General features: G+C 35.7%; 1 protein-coding gene across 3 annotated transcripts in view; it reads left to right on the forward strand.

Moving 5' to 3' along the window:
• Positions 1-15,488, forward strand: part of DYRK1A (dual-specificity tyrosine-(Y)-phosphorylation regulated kinase 1A) — a 107,446-nt gene that overhangs the window by 4,482 nt on the left and 87,476 nt on the right. Inside the window, exons 1-2 of one of the 3 annotated variants that reach the window (XM_011954006.1) lie at positions 1,390-1,466; positions 6,152-6,237. In XM_011954006.1, the coding sequence (XP_011809396.1) occupies positions 6,228-6,237 (10 nt within the window). In that variant the 5' untranslated portion in view covers positions 1,390-1,466; positions 6,152-6,227. Of the gene's footprint in view, positions 1-1,389; positions 1,467-4,774; positions 6,238-15,488 lie in introns of those variants that run through there. The other 2 variants (XM_011954008.1, XM_011954007.1) reach the window with 2 other exon arrangements.

Genomic DNA, 15,488 nt, shown 5'->3' on the forward strand with positions numbered 1-15,488 from the left:
ATATATATATATTTTAAAGAGCACAGATTCCAACACCAAATTTTGGGTGGTGGAATTTTATTAGGTTGGTGCAAAGGTATTATGGTTTTTGCCCTTGGGAGATTGGGCTGATGGAGACACTCATTAACCAAGACTGATAATACAGAAAGGAGAAGTGGATTTTTTCCCTGCTCTTTCCTTCCTTTTTGAGTAGGGGAAATGGTAGATTCAGTTTGATGTGACCAAAAGCAGTGGCTTAGTAGTCAGTTTGCTTGGATTTGAATGTGTCTCTACCATTAGTTGTGTGTGACTTGAGATGGTTTCACTTTGCCTCTCTGTGCCTTAGTTTTCTCACCTGGACAATGGGAATGATAGTGGTACTTACTTTTTGTAATTATGGAGTTTAGTGGTTTAAAGTAGAATATTTATACCAGTGCGCATTAAAGATAAGTCATCTCATGCAGTGAGACATAACTGGGACTTTCGAGCTCAGTTCCCTGAGGTCTTCTGGGCCTGGAAAAAGCCCGCCTTATAAAAATTGGCTTAACTCTACATGCTACATACTAAAGTAGTTCTTAATGTAGACTTTTAACCAACTGTCTTAGAAATGAGCCTTTGGAACTTAGGTCTGCATGTGATAGGGGTACTTTCTAGTGTCTACTTGATAGAGCAGTCACTTTCTAGTAGTGGGAGTTAGGTTCCCGAAAAGCCCTGTGGTCTGAGAATTCATTTTTGAGGAACTCAGAACACAAGAGAATAGATAAACAGTTGATAGACTTGAAGGTCATACAGACCTGTGCAGATCATTGTAAATGTTTTCACATTCTAAAGGAAGACAGAGGACAGCAAGCAAAACATAGTATCAGTGGTAGTTTACATATTTTGAATTAGTAACACGGTACCTGTACTGTTTACACTTACTGGTGATAACTTACCCCCAGAAACTTTTGTTTCTCCCCTTCAGTTTTAAAAATGATGTGTCGGTGCATTATGTATTGTTGCAGGTAATGTGCATATGATGCATTTCCTTCCTGTTTTATTCTATTTGTTGGTATGTCCAAACACTCAGTGCTTGATTTTGTCTTTCAGGCCCAGATGTGGTCCCAGAGATACCGAGTTGGTAGTTGAGATAGCCAAAATTTGGGGCAAAACTCATTTAATCTGCTCAGCTTTTAGTTCTTAAACCTTCTCCCTAGTTCTTTTCACATGATTGCATGAGAAAGCACATGCTTCTAGCCTCTTCAACACAAATTTCAGCTATTCCGCTTCCAAAATGCCATTGGAGTAGTATAATCCAGCACCCATGTTTATAATTCCACATGTTCTTTGACCTTGACCAAGGTTTTAGTGCAAAATCGAATCATCTGCTATTGGTTTTTACCTTCTTTTCAGTTTGTCTCCATATATACAGGATCTCACTCTGTTGCCCAGGCTGGAGTGCAGTGGCATGATCAGGGCTTCCTGCAGCCTTGACTTCCTGGAATCATGTTAGCTTCCCTATTAGTTGGGACTGCAGGCTGCACCACCACACCCAACCAGGTTTTTTATTTTTTGGGGTAGAGATGGGGTTTCGCCATGTTGCCAGGCTGGTCCTGAACTCCTGGGCTCAAGCGATCTACCTGCCTCTGCCTCCCAAAGTTCTGGGATTAACAGGCATAAGCTGCTCTGCCTGGCCTAAAATTTTTTCAATAAAGGGAAAATATAGCAATCTGTTATATGCTGGAATCAAAATTTTTCTACTAGATGAACTTTTGGGGAAATTTAGTATTCTGTTCTAAACTAAATGCCTTTTTCAAGTAATTACAGCTAATGAGCTCTCTTGTTTTTTCATGTTTAGGGTGGTTCATGCAGAGTAGTGCATATAAGGGGCTAAAATCAGACTTAGACACATGTGGGTTCTTGCATCTCTGTATTTTCTCATAACTATTTCAGTGATCCTTAATGAGTGGCATCTTGGCATAGTGAACTTTAATGTGGGACCAGAGTTCACAAACTGTGACCTTAGGCCAGTTAATCTTTCTGACCCTTGCTTTCCCTGTTGGTGAAATGGAAGTAACACTACCTACTTGTAGGGCTGTTATGAGGTCAAATGTGTCAACGTCCATAAAATGCCTCAGCTGAGTGGTTGGCGCATAGATAGTAAGTGTTCCACAAATATTCATTTCCCTATAGTTTTACTGATCATTTTGGTGCAATATTATATTGTTTATAAAGTCTTCTGTATTTTGGCCTTTTTTTTTTTTTTTTTAAACGACTGTGTTTTCTAGGGTTTTGAAGGGAGTGATAAATGTTCTGGGTTTTTAGGATTTCACTTGAAATCCTCCTATATAATTGCTTTTTCTCTGTAATGCCACTTGATCATCTTATTGGAAATAAGAGATTTTTTTTTTTGCTTGTGTGTTAGGCATCAAAACCATGATACTTTTATTTTCCCTTTGACTTCTTTGGCTGTTATAATTCTAGAAAATTATTTCTAAAATTACTATATGGGAAAAGTACTTTCTTCTGCCACTTCTTTAATTTGTTATTGTAAATGAGCAAAAGTTTATAAGGGAATGTTAGTTAACAGTGTATAAATTTTAGATAATGACACAAGTTTAATTTATGGAATCTAATTTTAGATCTAGTTTTTCTTGATTTCTGTTTTGTAGCTTTTTTGTGGTTGCTTATTTTTAATGGGCATCTTCTGAGCTATCTTTTTAGATCCCAGTGTGCACTGTATTTTATCTTCTCATATGGGCTAAATTTTTTAAATTGTGAAATATGTGAGAATTTGTGTAACATATGTAAAATGAAGTAATAAAAAACAACTTGGTATTTTCTCCCAGCTTAAGAAGTGAGATAGTACTTAACTAGTACTTTTGAAGCTCCTTGTATCATACTGATTTTTTTTTTTTCATTTGCTACTTATAATACTTCCTACTACTTTAGTTATTTTGAAATTAGATATAATTTTTAGTTTGGTGTCATTACAAAACATTGTCACATTGGAGAACATATTGCACCTGCCGTTTAGTTTTTTAGCTCCTGGGTTAATCTGAACTTGCCTGTCATGCTGATGCATTCATTTCAGTCCCAGTCTTACATTCTGGATCTCTGTTGATTAGTGTTTTTTTGTTTTTTGTTTTTGAGACAGATTTCTCTCTTGTTGCCCAGGCTGGAGTGCAATGGCGCGATCTCCGTTCACTGCAACCTCTGCCTCCTGAGTTCAAGCGATTCTGCTGCCTCAGCCCCCCCCCCCCCCCAGTAGCTGGGATTACAGGGCGCCCAGCTAATTTTTTTTTTTTGTATTTTTAGTAGAGATGGGATTTCTCTATGTTGATCAGGCTGGTCTCAAACTCCTGACTTTAGTTGATACGCCCACCTCGGCCTCCTAAAGTGCTGGGATTACAGGCGTTAGCCACTGCACTCGACTTTGTATTTTTTATTTTATTTTTTACAAATCTTAGTGTATCAGTACTTTTAATTAGGTGGCCTCATTCCCCCCCACCCCCCACCATCTGTGGGATACAAACACCAAGAGACTAAGCTCAGTACCTACCTGAGTATACCACATGTTTAACAGCCTGTGGAAATTGTCCTGTCCCTGAAGATATGCTGTAGATTAATTTTATGCAGTGATTTTAAGACAACTAAAAAAGTGGTTTGTAAGTTTAACTTCTAAAATCCATGTAAGCTCATTTTCTGAATTGTTCGTAGACCATCACATTGCCTTTGGCAAACTGAGCTGGAACGTACTGTAAAAGATTTGAGAATCATGAGAGGTTCCTGTGGTAAAGAGAGATGTTTGTCACTAGCATTTGATTGTTACTCCATAGTTTGTGAATGGCTCCATTTGTGGGGGAAATGATGAAAAATATACTCTGTATTTTCCTCAAAAAAAAAATGAAAATATGGCTGTCTAGGTTTTTAAGCTTCTTTAGGAAGAAAATCGTATCTGTAGCTTATCTGCAAAGCACATTTGGTATGTGGAATTATAAAAACTCTGACCTCAAATTAACATTTTTGTTTTTGAAAAGTGACTAGCCTGAAGGAAGGATATATGGAATAATCACTAGAGTCCTTATTTAAAGTAATCCAAGGTCAAGATTTCTGGAGTTTATTGTTACTTAGCATATGATGGTTTGGTTGCTATGTAAGTCAGCAGCAAATTATGTAACTCAGAGAGATACTTTACGTGGCCTTTCAAATGAGTAAAGATTAATGGATAATGTTTCAAAAAGGTGTCAGAAATTTTGATGTGTATTTCTTACCTTTAGATTTTTAAAGTAGTAATGAAATAATCTAATCTCTAGCAATTTTTAATAAAGAATACTGATACCTTAATTGATTCTGTTTTCTTATAAATAACTTTTGTGCCAGTGATACCTACTTCTATCGAAATTGGCGAGCTGTAAGTAGTGTTGTAACATTTTCTAGGTGAAGAATATGATGTTGAGCCTAAAGGATTTGGTTATATAGTTCATAACTAGAGACTGAATTTATATTTTCTTTCCCCATAGTTCATGTCTTAATTTTAAAGACTGACCATTTTAGGGGAAAAATTATTAGAAAATGATGTCCTTTGAGTAAAGATAATTTTGATTCAATTATTGTTTTTACAAATAAAACTATTCTGATGCAGCAGTCTAGTGTTCATTCGTCCATCTAGTCATACACCCCCACAGTATGCTATCAGCTGGTTGTAGGTCTAGTGTTTAATGTGATACCGTAACAGGCATTTGAATTGGAATGGTAGGTCTTCAGGAATAGAATCTGGAATACAGGTAAAGATTTCAGGTACAATTCCTAATTTAAAAATAACTCACATTGTCTCTGAGGTTCTTTTCCAGTGAAGTGTTTAGTATTGCTGCTATTTGGAGTACAAAGTTGGAGCTTTTAAAGAACCTGGGAGTTCAAAAGTATAAGAAGAAATAAATGAAAAGCAGAAATATTTTGAGGCAATAAGTATAGACTCAAATCTATATTATGACCACTTGGAATTCTACCAATAAGAGATTTATTTGGGCAGACTATAATGGTTGTTGGAAATTGCAAATCTTAGTGTGAATTATTTTAGTCCAGTTGGTTTCTTTCTTTTGCTTACCTGAAATGAACTATACTGAGGCAATAGGAGCTTTGTATAGTAATTTAGGAGTGTAAAACAACTTAGGGAAAAGGATTATTAAGCAGGATGATTTAGATGACGTCATGTGAAATTTAGGAATTGGAGGCATTGGGAATTGAGAGAGTGCTAACAAAGGAAAACCGCTTATTTTAGAATTTGTCTGGAGGATGTAGAGTTGAAGAAAGTTTTGGTATTTCTTCTGCAGTGGCCCCAGTTCTCTTGACCACGAACGTCTCTTGGAGTCAGTAGTTTTCATGAGGCTGGCATAGGAGCTTGGCCAATGTATGCAACATTGTTCTATTTAGAATATTCCCTGAATTAATTCCATAGTATCAAAACCTAAATTTTTCACTCAACTCCTTTGTAAGTTAGATTTTAACCTGTACTTGTCTTTACCTCTTCCGCTGATACCCGTTGACAACACTGAGATTACTTTCATTTTCCTGTAAGTCATTATGAATTTTTCTGGTCAACCATGAGTTATCAGCAGAAGCAATAAGTAGGAAGTACTGTAAAAGAATTACAATGAAATAAGAGAAACCGCTTGGAGAGAGCAAGAGGGCTTGTGGACTTAGGGGAGCGGTTATGAGAAGTGTCTCAGAATTTAATTTACAAATAACGTTGATAGATTGACATGTTGTTTTTCCCATGAAGTAACTTTCATTACCTCGGCCTTAATAGTAAACTCCTATGAAAGTGAATTCACGTTTATCTTGATTTGGGAGCTGATGAAAATTACAAATGTAGGGTTGTTTCCCCCAGATAAATAGTGGAATGTTCAGGTTTGATACCTGGAAAATAGCTGAAATTTTCCATGGTAGGAGGCACATTTTGAAACTGTTTTTCTTTTCTCTGACAATTGAATATATTTTATATATAGTTGATTTTGATTATTGAAGACTAAGGAAAATTGATTTTAAGTAAGTTTAAATGTTAGAGAATGAATTTTGCAAATTTGAAGTAATTTTATATGTTTTGGGATTGTAGTTATGTTAGATATTCCTCAATTAGGGGTAATTGTCTTGCATCATTATCTCTTATCATAATCTGTTTTTCTTCACACAGTGTTATAGTTTTGCCGCTGGACTCTTCCCTCCCTTCCCCCACCCCATCAGGATGATATGAGACTTGAAAGAAGACGATGCATACAGGTGACTCAAGTTTTGAAATACAGTAAAACTGTGGCTAAGAGAATGTGGATGGTGTATTTTGAATGGGGGAGCGTTCTGATAAATAAATAGTGGGGGGAATTGTAGATCAGTAAATGCAAAGGTAGTTGGTCTATTTGTTAAACTTACTTTTGAACTCAGATTGATAATCAGTGATTTACAATGGTGTTATTACAAATACAGCATAGTAATTGCTAGCACTTAGGCTTTTCAAGAGCTAATATTTTGGTGGGAATTGGAATAATTCTGTTAATAATGTAAATAACACAGTTACCTTTATGGTTGAATGCATGTCTCCCCCAGAACTCTATTGGAATATGGCAAATCTTTTATGAGAGTAGATGTTAGTAGGATATCATTAAAAAGACTGACAATTAAATTAAGGGTATTATACTCATACGTATGGTTTCTTAAAAAGATATGCTCTGGGATTTTGTTTATTTTTTCCTTGTTCCTGATATCCCTGCCTCCCATTTCCTTCCCTCCCTCCCCCTCTTATCCTTTTGTCATTTGTATTTTTATACAGAAGAAGCAGTGTGAAGGCATTTTTGAAAGAATATTTTTTGATTGCTCTGTAATTAATTGAGGAGATCTTATACATGGGAAGCTGGAGGCTATTCCATGTGTGGCTATGTTCAAATTCCTGAAAATGTAGTGCAGCTAATGTATAAAGTGTTACTAACTTTTGAACTTAAATGTTCTTAAATCAGGCATATTGTAAGGCATTTTGTTTAACTAAGTGTCTTACATTTGAAACTCTGTCAGATAGTCTTATTTGATTATATTTATAAACTAGTGTTTGAAAATGTGATTGCCAACTGGAAAAGAAATAATTATATAAATTTTGAATTGATATCTGACAGATACATAATTATATCATTGGTGTAGTTTTTGTGATTGGTTTTTATTTTTGGTGATCTGGGTTTTGTCTAGGGGAAAAATAATCATTTTATGATTTTAAGATTTTTTAAAAAATGTTTCGATGTACCATTTTATATGAAGAAATGTGCTTGAATATATTTATAAATTAAATTAGAGATTATATAATACTTTACATTCATGTGGAAGTCACCATTTTAAGACTGATGTTAATTCTTGTTTACGTCAAAGGTGATTGAGCAATCACCTCCGTTACGCATCTATCATGCATGCACACAGGCTTGCACATGTATGTTTGCCTGTACACATTAGAGATATGCCAGGTACACATTCTGGCTGAGTTGCTCGCTGATTGTTAAAAGCAACGTGATGCTGAAGCTGAATATCACCATCATAGAACAACAAATAGGCATATTTACAGAAACATTTTTAGAATTTTATGCACATTTTTTTGTTGTCAGATTTTATAAGTTTGACCTTTTGGTGCAGGAACTATTTCTCAGCATTGTCAGCTCCTGGATTGCTCCTTGGGCGCTATACTGCACATTGGCTATACCAAGTAGATGCTCACTTTCGACTGAGGTCAGTAGAGGAACAAAGTGTTTTTGGGGTATCTCATAGATTTATCTATGAATATTATTGATTTTGGAGATTTTCTCTCATGAAATTTTGGAGTTGCAAAGTTTCTGTTTATCCTCACAAGACATGGAGGGTTTCCAAATAGCTCTTTTTCTTGAAAGGCTTATGGCCTCAATGGATTGAAATAACTGATGAGTAAATACAGTTTATAGTTATCTAATTAATTTTATGAATGCTAGAACACAAGGAAATTCTACAGATTAGATTTATGATAAAATCCAGTCTTTTATTCAGCCTTGTATTCTTTAAAAATTATCAGCATTTATTGGCTTACAAAGGAAAAAACCCAGGAAAGAAGATCTAGCTGTTGAATAAGTATATTAGCTGTTGGTGTATTCCCTTTCTAACAATTTGAAAGTTAATAATTGTTTTTGAACATAAAATTAACAGCTTTCAGAATCATCATTAATGTAGCAGTTTGGTCGTGTATTACTATGCACACATTTATTCGACTGATAGAATTTCAACACGTTAAAACTCATGAGTAGATGTTCACCGAAAGTTACTTCTAGAGAATGCTTACTCACATTTGAAAGCAAGTGGTCTGCTTTCTCCATGCCTTGTTTTTACCCTCTGGCATTGTTCATGGTACTTGGCTTTGCTGTGTTGGTTAGATGTAGTAACTTATTCTCACCTTTTCCTTGATGAGGCACAGGTTCAGGGATGCTGGAAAGGACATTGAAGTAGGCATTGGCTGATGGGCCTTTCAGAAGTGAACACTTAAGAGTAGGTTTTCAGAGTAACTCTGTGAGGTGATGAGTATGTTAATTGACTTAATTGTGGTGATCATTTCATTTTGTATGTATGTATCAAAACATCATGTATACCTTAAATATGTACAATTTTTATTTTCCAGTTACAACTCAATAAAACTGGTGGGGGAGAGAACAAATAGTTTTACCGAACACTAGGCCAAAGTCAGACTTTGATGTATTTTGTCCATGTATCTATAGGTGTTCCTATACTTACTTAATTTGAGGATCTTTTTGCGTGTTCTAAAATACAGTTAGAACATGAATGAGGTAAATTTGGATTTTCTTTTGATTTTTGGAAGGACAAATGATTTGTTAACAAACATTTATTTCGTCAGCATTTGCTTTGTACCGGGTACTATTATAGGTGCTCTGCCTACAAAGATCCCTGAACTTATGGATAACAAATAAATGAGGCAGTGGAGGTTTCTGATAAAGTGTTAAGACTCACCTATTGAATTCAAGGCATGCAGAGAGAAAATAGAGAGCACTGTCTGGGTAATGACATTGACAGTAATGGCTTTACCTGTATTCAGAGGTTACCAAAATCTCTGCATCCCATTCTTCTCTTCTGAGCTCCACACTCAGGTAACTGCTTCCTGGATGCTTCTCCTGCATATTCCTTCCTCCTCCCCCATTCAGTTCTCTTAGTAATGAGTGACACCGTTCTACCCTAACACAACATCATTTGGGGATCCTAGGAACCACTCTTTGCCCTTTTGAATCACAAGTAACCAAATTCAGTTTATTTAAGGTATAGAATCACTTCTGAGATGAGATTTGAAAAAAGTACTGCCTCAGAGATTACCATGTATATGAATATAAAGACTTTGATCTAAAGAAACCTGTGTAAACCAGCATTTCTTCAGTTTATTTGATCAAGGGACCTCCCTTTCCTTTTATTTTTGATTTATACCTATTAACATCTTGTGGAACGTGATTTGGGAAAATGTGTTGGAGATAGAAGTTGCCACCATTCTTTGTTTTGTTGAAATGAACTTCTTTAACAACTAAAAAATTTTTAAACAATGGTGATATACTAGTCACTTTAAAATATGGAATAGTTCCAAAGCATACAGAACTATCACTTTTTGAGGATGAATAAACATGGAAATTTATTTTTAAATGTGCTGATTTGTTCATATTGTCTTTGTCATAATTCTTATGCATACACTGTATATATATATATATACTCATATATATATGAATTTAAGTACTTAAAACCATTTGTGGCAGAGTTTTAATTTTAGATTCTCTTAACTCATTTTAAAATGTGAATTTTGTAGGACAAAATTTTCATATTTCCAGTGATCACAGAAATGTGGCGTGTTCATTACAGAACAATTAGATTCCAGTGATCACAGAAATGGGGTGTGTTCATTACAGAACAGTTAGATTCCAGTGATCACAGAAATGGGGTGTATTCATTATACAAGAGTTAGAAATCAGATCTGTAAATTACAAAACCCCAACTTTTAAAATCCCATCATATGCAGGACACACTGGGAGAATGGAAAGGGCACATACATTGTAATACTTAGGTAGCTGTTGCCAGTTTGCCTCCCCTTGGAATTGTTCTTCTCGTGGTCGTGTGTGTCTGATCTTTTTCTTTGTCTGTGTCTCCTTCTCTAGCTCATGTCTCAACTTAAGCAGTTTGATTTTTTTCTTACTGGTTCAATAAATTAATTTTTTTTGTAAGTGAAAAAGATAGTAGATTTGCTTTTGTGCTCATGTTTTTACTTCTTGTTTGTTAGATAATACAAAATCACTGAAAGAATTAATGTATAAATATATATGGATAAGTATAAGGAAACACCCCAAGTTTTAGTGTCCTCTACAGTGTGACACATTCCCTTCCAGTTTTTTTTCATGCCATTTTTAAATTAATTGAGATCATTTTGAATATTCAGGATGATGTGGTTGGGTAAGATCCGTTTTATACTTGGATTGACTAACATATCATAAATGTTTCTCTACGTCATCAAAAGCTTACGGTAGTGATCTGCTGTTACTTTGAACTCGGAGCAAATCCAGGGTACTCAGAATGCTTTTGAAGATCAGTTACTTTAGATATTTATTTTACAGTATGCTTATTTCCTAGTTAAGTTAGGTATCTCTTATTTTTAGGCATTAAATTGTTTTTTAAAACACTAATATCTGTGCATAATATTTGGCTGTAAAATTACTTTCTTATAATTGTTTCCTAGGAGTCATAGTGTTTGAAAAACTTTCAGGCTCTTGATACAACTTTTCAGAAAGCTGTTTGGTAGTATGTACCACTCTGTACATTACAAGAATGTCTCTTAATTTATTTTTCTCAGCATTGAGTATTATAGTTAAAATAAATCTTCAACAGGCAAAAAGAAGAATCTCTTTATTTTGGAACAAATAAAGTAGTATTGTATACTTGGTGGAGGAGATATAAGTGCTGTAGAAATGCATAAAGTAAAAAGAGACAGCCACTCCCCTTTTCCTAATAGTTCAGATTCTTTCTTTCTGGCAAGTGGTTTTTGTTTAATACTTTTATGGCGTTTGCACATGTTGTTTACCGGTTTTATGTCCAGCTAGTCCGATAGTTCCTGAAGGTCAGGGGGTTAAGGCTTATCCTCTTTGTGTGCCCTGTGACTGTCTGGCAGGATTTCTGGGACACAGGAAGTGCTCAGCAAATGCAAAAAGAATAATTTTTGCCATCCTAATGGCATTTTTAATGCCTAAAAATAAGTATATTAATGCTTGCTTTAATATATTTCTTCAATTGGTTTTAAGAGTTCCTTATTATTTTCCATTCCTTTTTATGTTTCATAGTTTTATTTATGTTTTTAAGTGGAAGCAATTAATAATGATTACATTATGTATGTGTCATATGAAAGAACATTTGATATTTATAGAAAAAATGATGAGAAACCAGAGGTAAGCCACATTGTAAAATTGAATTTTTTTACCTTAGTGTCTATTTAAGACCCAGGTAAAAGCAAATACATTTATATTCACGATTTTGGATTTTAGGTATGCTTACTAAGTGTACCTTCAAAGAATGTCTGAGTTCTAGGAAGATGACAACAGAACATAGTTTTAAAATTTTCCCATTTTCCTTTAGATAGAGACAGAGTAACTAGGTCAGCAAAACCAAAACGTCACGTTCAGCATCTGCAAGACTAGGTGAACAGTATCCCCCGACTCACATACAAGTAAGTAGGTGAGAGTGAATGTCTAATAACAAGACCTGTGTGGTATCAGCATTTGTGCAGAAGGAGGCATGAGGGTGTCTGATGGGCCTGAGAATAGGTGAACCCCAAGGTAACCAACAGAGGAGACTCACTGCAGTGAGAGACTTGTGGAAAGTATGTTTGAGAACAGCAGCTGGAACTGGAGGTAGTTTTGAGTTCCCTGAAGGACACAGTAAGTTCTGAAGGGGGGTTAGAGTCGTCTGGTCCCTGTGAACTCTCAAAACTAACCAGTTTAAGCTTCCTTCCCAGTCAAAGCCCTACACCAAGGAGACACTGCTGGGAATAGAATCCACATTAAACAAGATGGAGACAATGAGGGCAAAGGAAAAAATGTCAGATGAAAGTGGCAGAAGATAAAAGCACAGGAGATCTTATTCATGAGTCTATATTTTGGTATCCTTCATGAAGACGGAAGAGAACTCTTATTGAAGTCAGAAAAGCTACTCCAGTTTCCCCAAAGTTTTTTATTTTACATAAAAATGAGCAACGGACAGGGATCATAGTCAAATTCCCCACAGAATTTTTATAAGAGAAAAGCATAAGGAGCAGAATATTATTACTGCAGACAGTGAAAGCATGCCAGAAAAAAATGTCCACAAAATAAATGAAACTATAACCTGTTTTAAAATAAACCCAGAGAAATTTAGAAAATTATACAAATATTAAAGCACAATGTAAATCTGAATAAGAAAAATTAGAAAAGTGCTGATAACTCAGGAAAGAGAAGTAAAAGATAATTTAAAAAATGAAGCCTAAACAGAGTGAAAAACACAATTTGAAATTTCTCAGAAAACTGTTTAACATGAATAACTGGCCAGGCGCGGTGGCTCACGCCTGTAATCCCAGCACTTTGGGAGGCCGAGGTGGGCGGATCACAAGGTCAGGAGATCGAGACCACCCTGGCTAACACGGTGAAACCCCTTCTCTACTTAAAAAAAAAAAAAAAGTAGCCAGGAGTGGTGGCAGCGGTTGCCTGTAGTCCCAGCCACTCGGGAGACTGAGGCAGGAGAATGGCGTGAACCCAGGAGGTGGAGCTTGCAATGAGCTGAGATAGTGCCACTGCACTCCAGCCTTGGCGATAGAGCGAGACTCCATCTCAAAAACACACACACACACACACACACACACACACAAAGATGAATAACCAAGGAGAAATGAAGAAAAATGAAGCACTCCAGAGAAAGCAACAGTTATTAAAGACAGGCAAAGAAGTTTCAACATGCAAATAACAGGAGGCTCTGAAGAAGAACTAAAGCAATGAAACTTAACAGATACTAACAATATAACTCATGAAAAAGTGTTGATTTGCTTTGCAGATTTTTTTTTAAGAGATCGGGGGTCTTGTGTTGCCTAAGCTGGAATGCAATGTGGCATAAGCATGGCTCACTGCAGTCTTGAACTCCTGGACTAAAGCTATCCCCCCACCTCAGCCTCCCAGGTAGCTAGGACTATAGGCACGTGCTCCCACGCCTGGCTAACTTACTTATTTTTATTTTTGTAGAGATATGGTCTTGCTATGTTCCCTAGGCTGGTCTTGAACTGCTGAAGACCAGCCTTAAGTGATTCTTCTACCTTAACCTCCCCAAATGCTGGGATTACAGGTGTGAGTCACCATCTCGGCCTTTACTCACTTTTTAGTCTGCTTTTAAATTTTAAACATTCTCCAGCATCAATATTCTTCTATAGTACTGTTTTAAATGACAAATTGGTATTCTATGAATGAGTTAATGTTTAATGGTTCCCCATTTTTGCTAATTAGTTCATGAACAATGTTTAAGTGAATACTATTATGGGATTTTTTTGTTTGTTTTTTATTTATTGCCTTAGGTTCAATTCCTAGAAGTTGGAATTGTTAAGGTGAAGCATATGTACATTTTAAAGCCTTTCGATACGTTATTTTTAAATATCTTTTTAAAGTACAGTTTATGCTTCTACCAGCTACACATCAGAATTTTTCTACACCCTAGGATCCTAGGTATTTTAAAATGTTTGCCAATTCAATAGACAAAACATAACTCAATATTTAAATTTACATCTGCTTGAATATTAGACCGAGTATGTTTTTTGGGGGGTTTGTTACTGATGTTTTTTGTGAGTTTCCTTTTACCATTCTTTGTTGATACTACTTTTGGGTTTTAGTTTTTTTTCTTAATTTACCAAAGTTTCTCATTGAACCCTTACTAGATGCCAGTAGCTATTCTAAATTATTTACAGGTATTAACTTATTTACTCCTAATGATAACTCTGATACAGGTACTGTGATTGACCCAGACAGAGGTTCGGTAGCCTGCCCCAGGCAGGTCACACAGCTAGTAAGGGATGGAGCTGGGGAGCAAATCCAGGCCTGTGAGTCCCTACTCTTAATGTTCATGCTTTTGATTCTAGGGATACTTATTGTTACTTATTGCTGGTACATTTTCCAGTTTGCATTTGCCTTTTGTTCTTGATGTCATTTTATACAAGAGCTCTAATTTTTGGTATCGGAGAACTAAGTTTTATTTATTAGTGTAATGCCTCAAACGTAACAGATTCTCAAATCTATGTGTTGAACAAATGAGAATGAACCCATCAGCAGTCTGTTGATGGTGATGACCTTTTGTGTAGTGTAATATATGTCTCCTTTTAAAGGGATTCCCAGGGCTTCATAAATGATGTACTCTTTGATTTTTATTAGGCACAGTAAGCTTATCTGTATTGGCTCTTCTGGAAAGTTTTTTAGATGTAATCACTGCTTTTAAAAGGAACCTGTGTTCTTAAGCAAATGGGAGTTGTGAAGAATGTATTTATTGACAGTGATTTGAATTGTAGATTCAAAGTGAAATGAAATAATTTCACTCTAGTAATAATTTGATGGTTTTTTTTTGTAGTTTTAGAAAATTATAGATTTGGCCATTGTTTTAAAAGTTTTGAATGAATTTTGGCTTAGTGTAAGAAGTAAGATTCTTTGACAGGAAAACTAAAACTACCAAACTTGATATGAAAAATTATCATTGCTTAAGATTTGGATAGCGTAGATCAACTCCTCAAAAGGTGAAATTTAATATTTTACTTTTCTTGAACTCCTGACCTCAGGTTATCCTCCGGCCTTGGGCTCCCAAACTACTGGGATTGCAGGTATGAGCCACCATGCCCGGCCAAGATTTTACTTTTCTTTAAGCACTCTTTCCCTTTTTCTCTGGTGGTTAATACCAGGCTACTTAACGGTGCCTTCTTAGTTTGGCCTCTGTATTCCTTACTTCAGTCTTTTTAAAAAAAGTGTAGTGATCCATATTGCTAATGGATATACATTAGAGAGAAACACAAATAAGTTCATTTTAATTTTTACAAACCATCCACAAAATGTACTGCATGGAATCAGGTACTCAAAAAGATACTCAAGATGTAAAGATTTATCTTGTTAACACAAATCCAGGTCTGCTTTGTATAAAGTTACCAAAGCTTAAAAAACATTGTTGAGTGCTTGCTGTTTTTGTAACCTACTGGTTACACCCTGTTCTTTCCTCTTCTACTGCTGGTAGTAGTATTCTTCAGGCCATTTGTATTAGTCCGTTCTTGGCACTGCTATAAAGGAATACCTAAGACTGGGTCATTTATGAAGAAAAGAGGTTGAATTGGTATGCGATTCCACAGGCTATCCGTGAAGCATGGCTAGGGAGGCCTCAGGAAACTTAGAGTCATGGTAGAGAGTGAAGGGGAAGCAGGCGTGTCTTCTAGCAGAGGAAAAGAGAGAAGGGGG

Source organism: Colobus angolensis, unplaced genomic scaffold, assembly GCF_000951035.1.
Source record: "Colobus angolensis palliatus isolate OR3802 unplaced genomic scaffold, Cang.pa_1.0 Scaffold38, whole genome shotgun sequence".
Taxonomy (NCBI): domain Eukaryota; kingdom Metazoa; phylum Chordata; class Mammalia; order Primates; family Cercopithecidae; genus Colobus; species Colobus angolensis.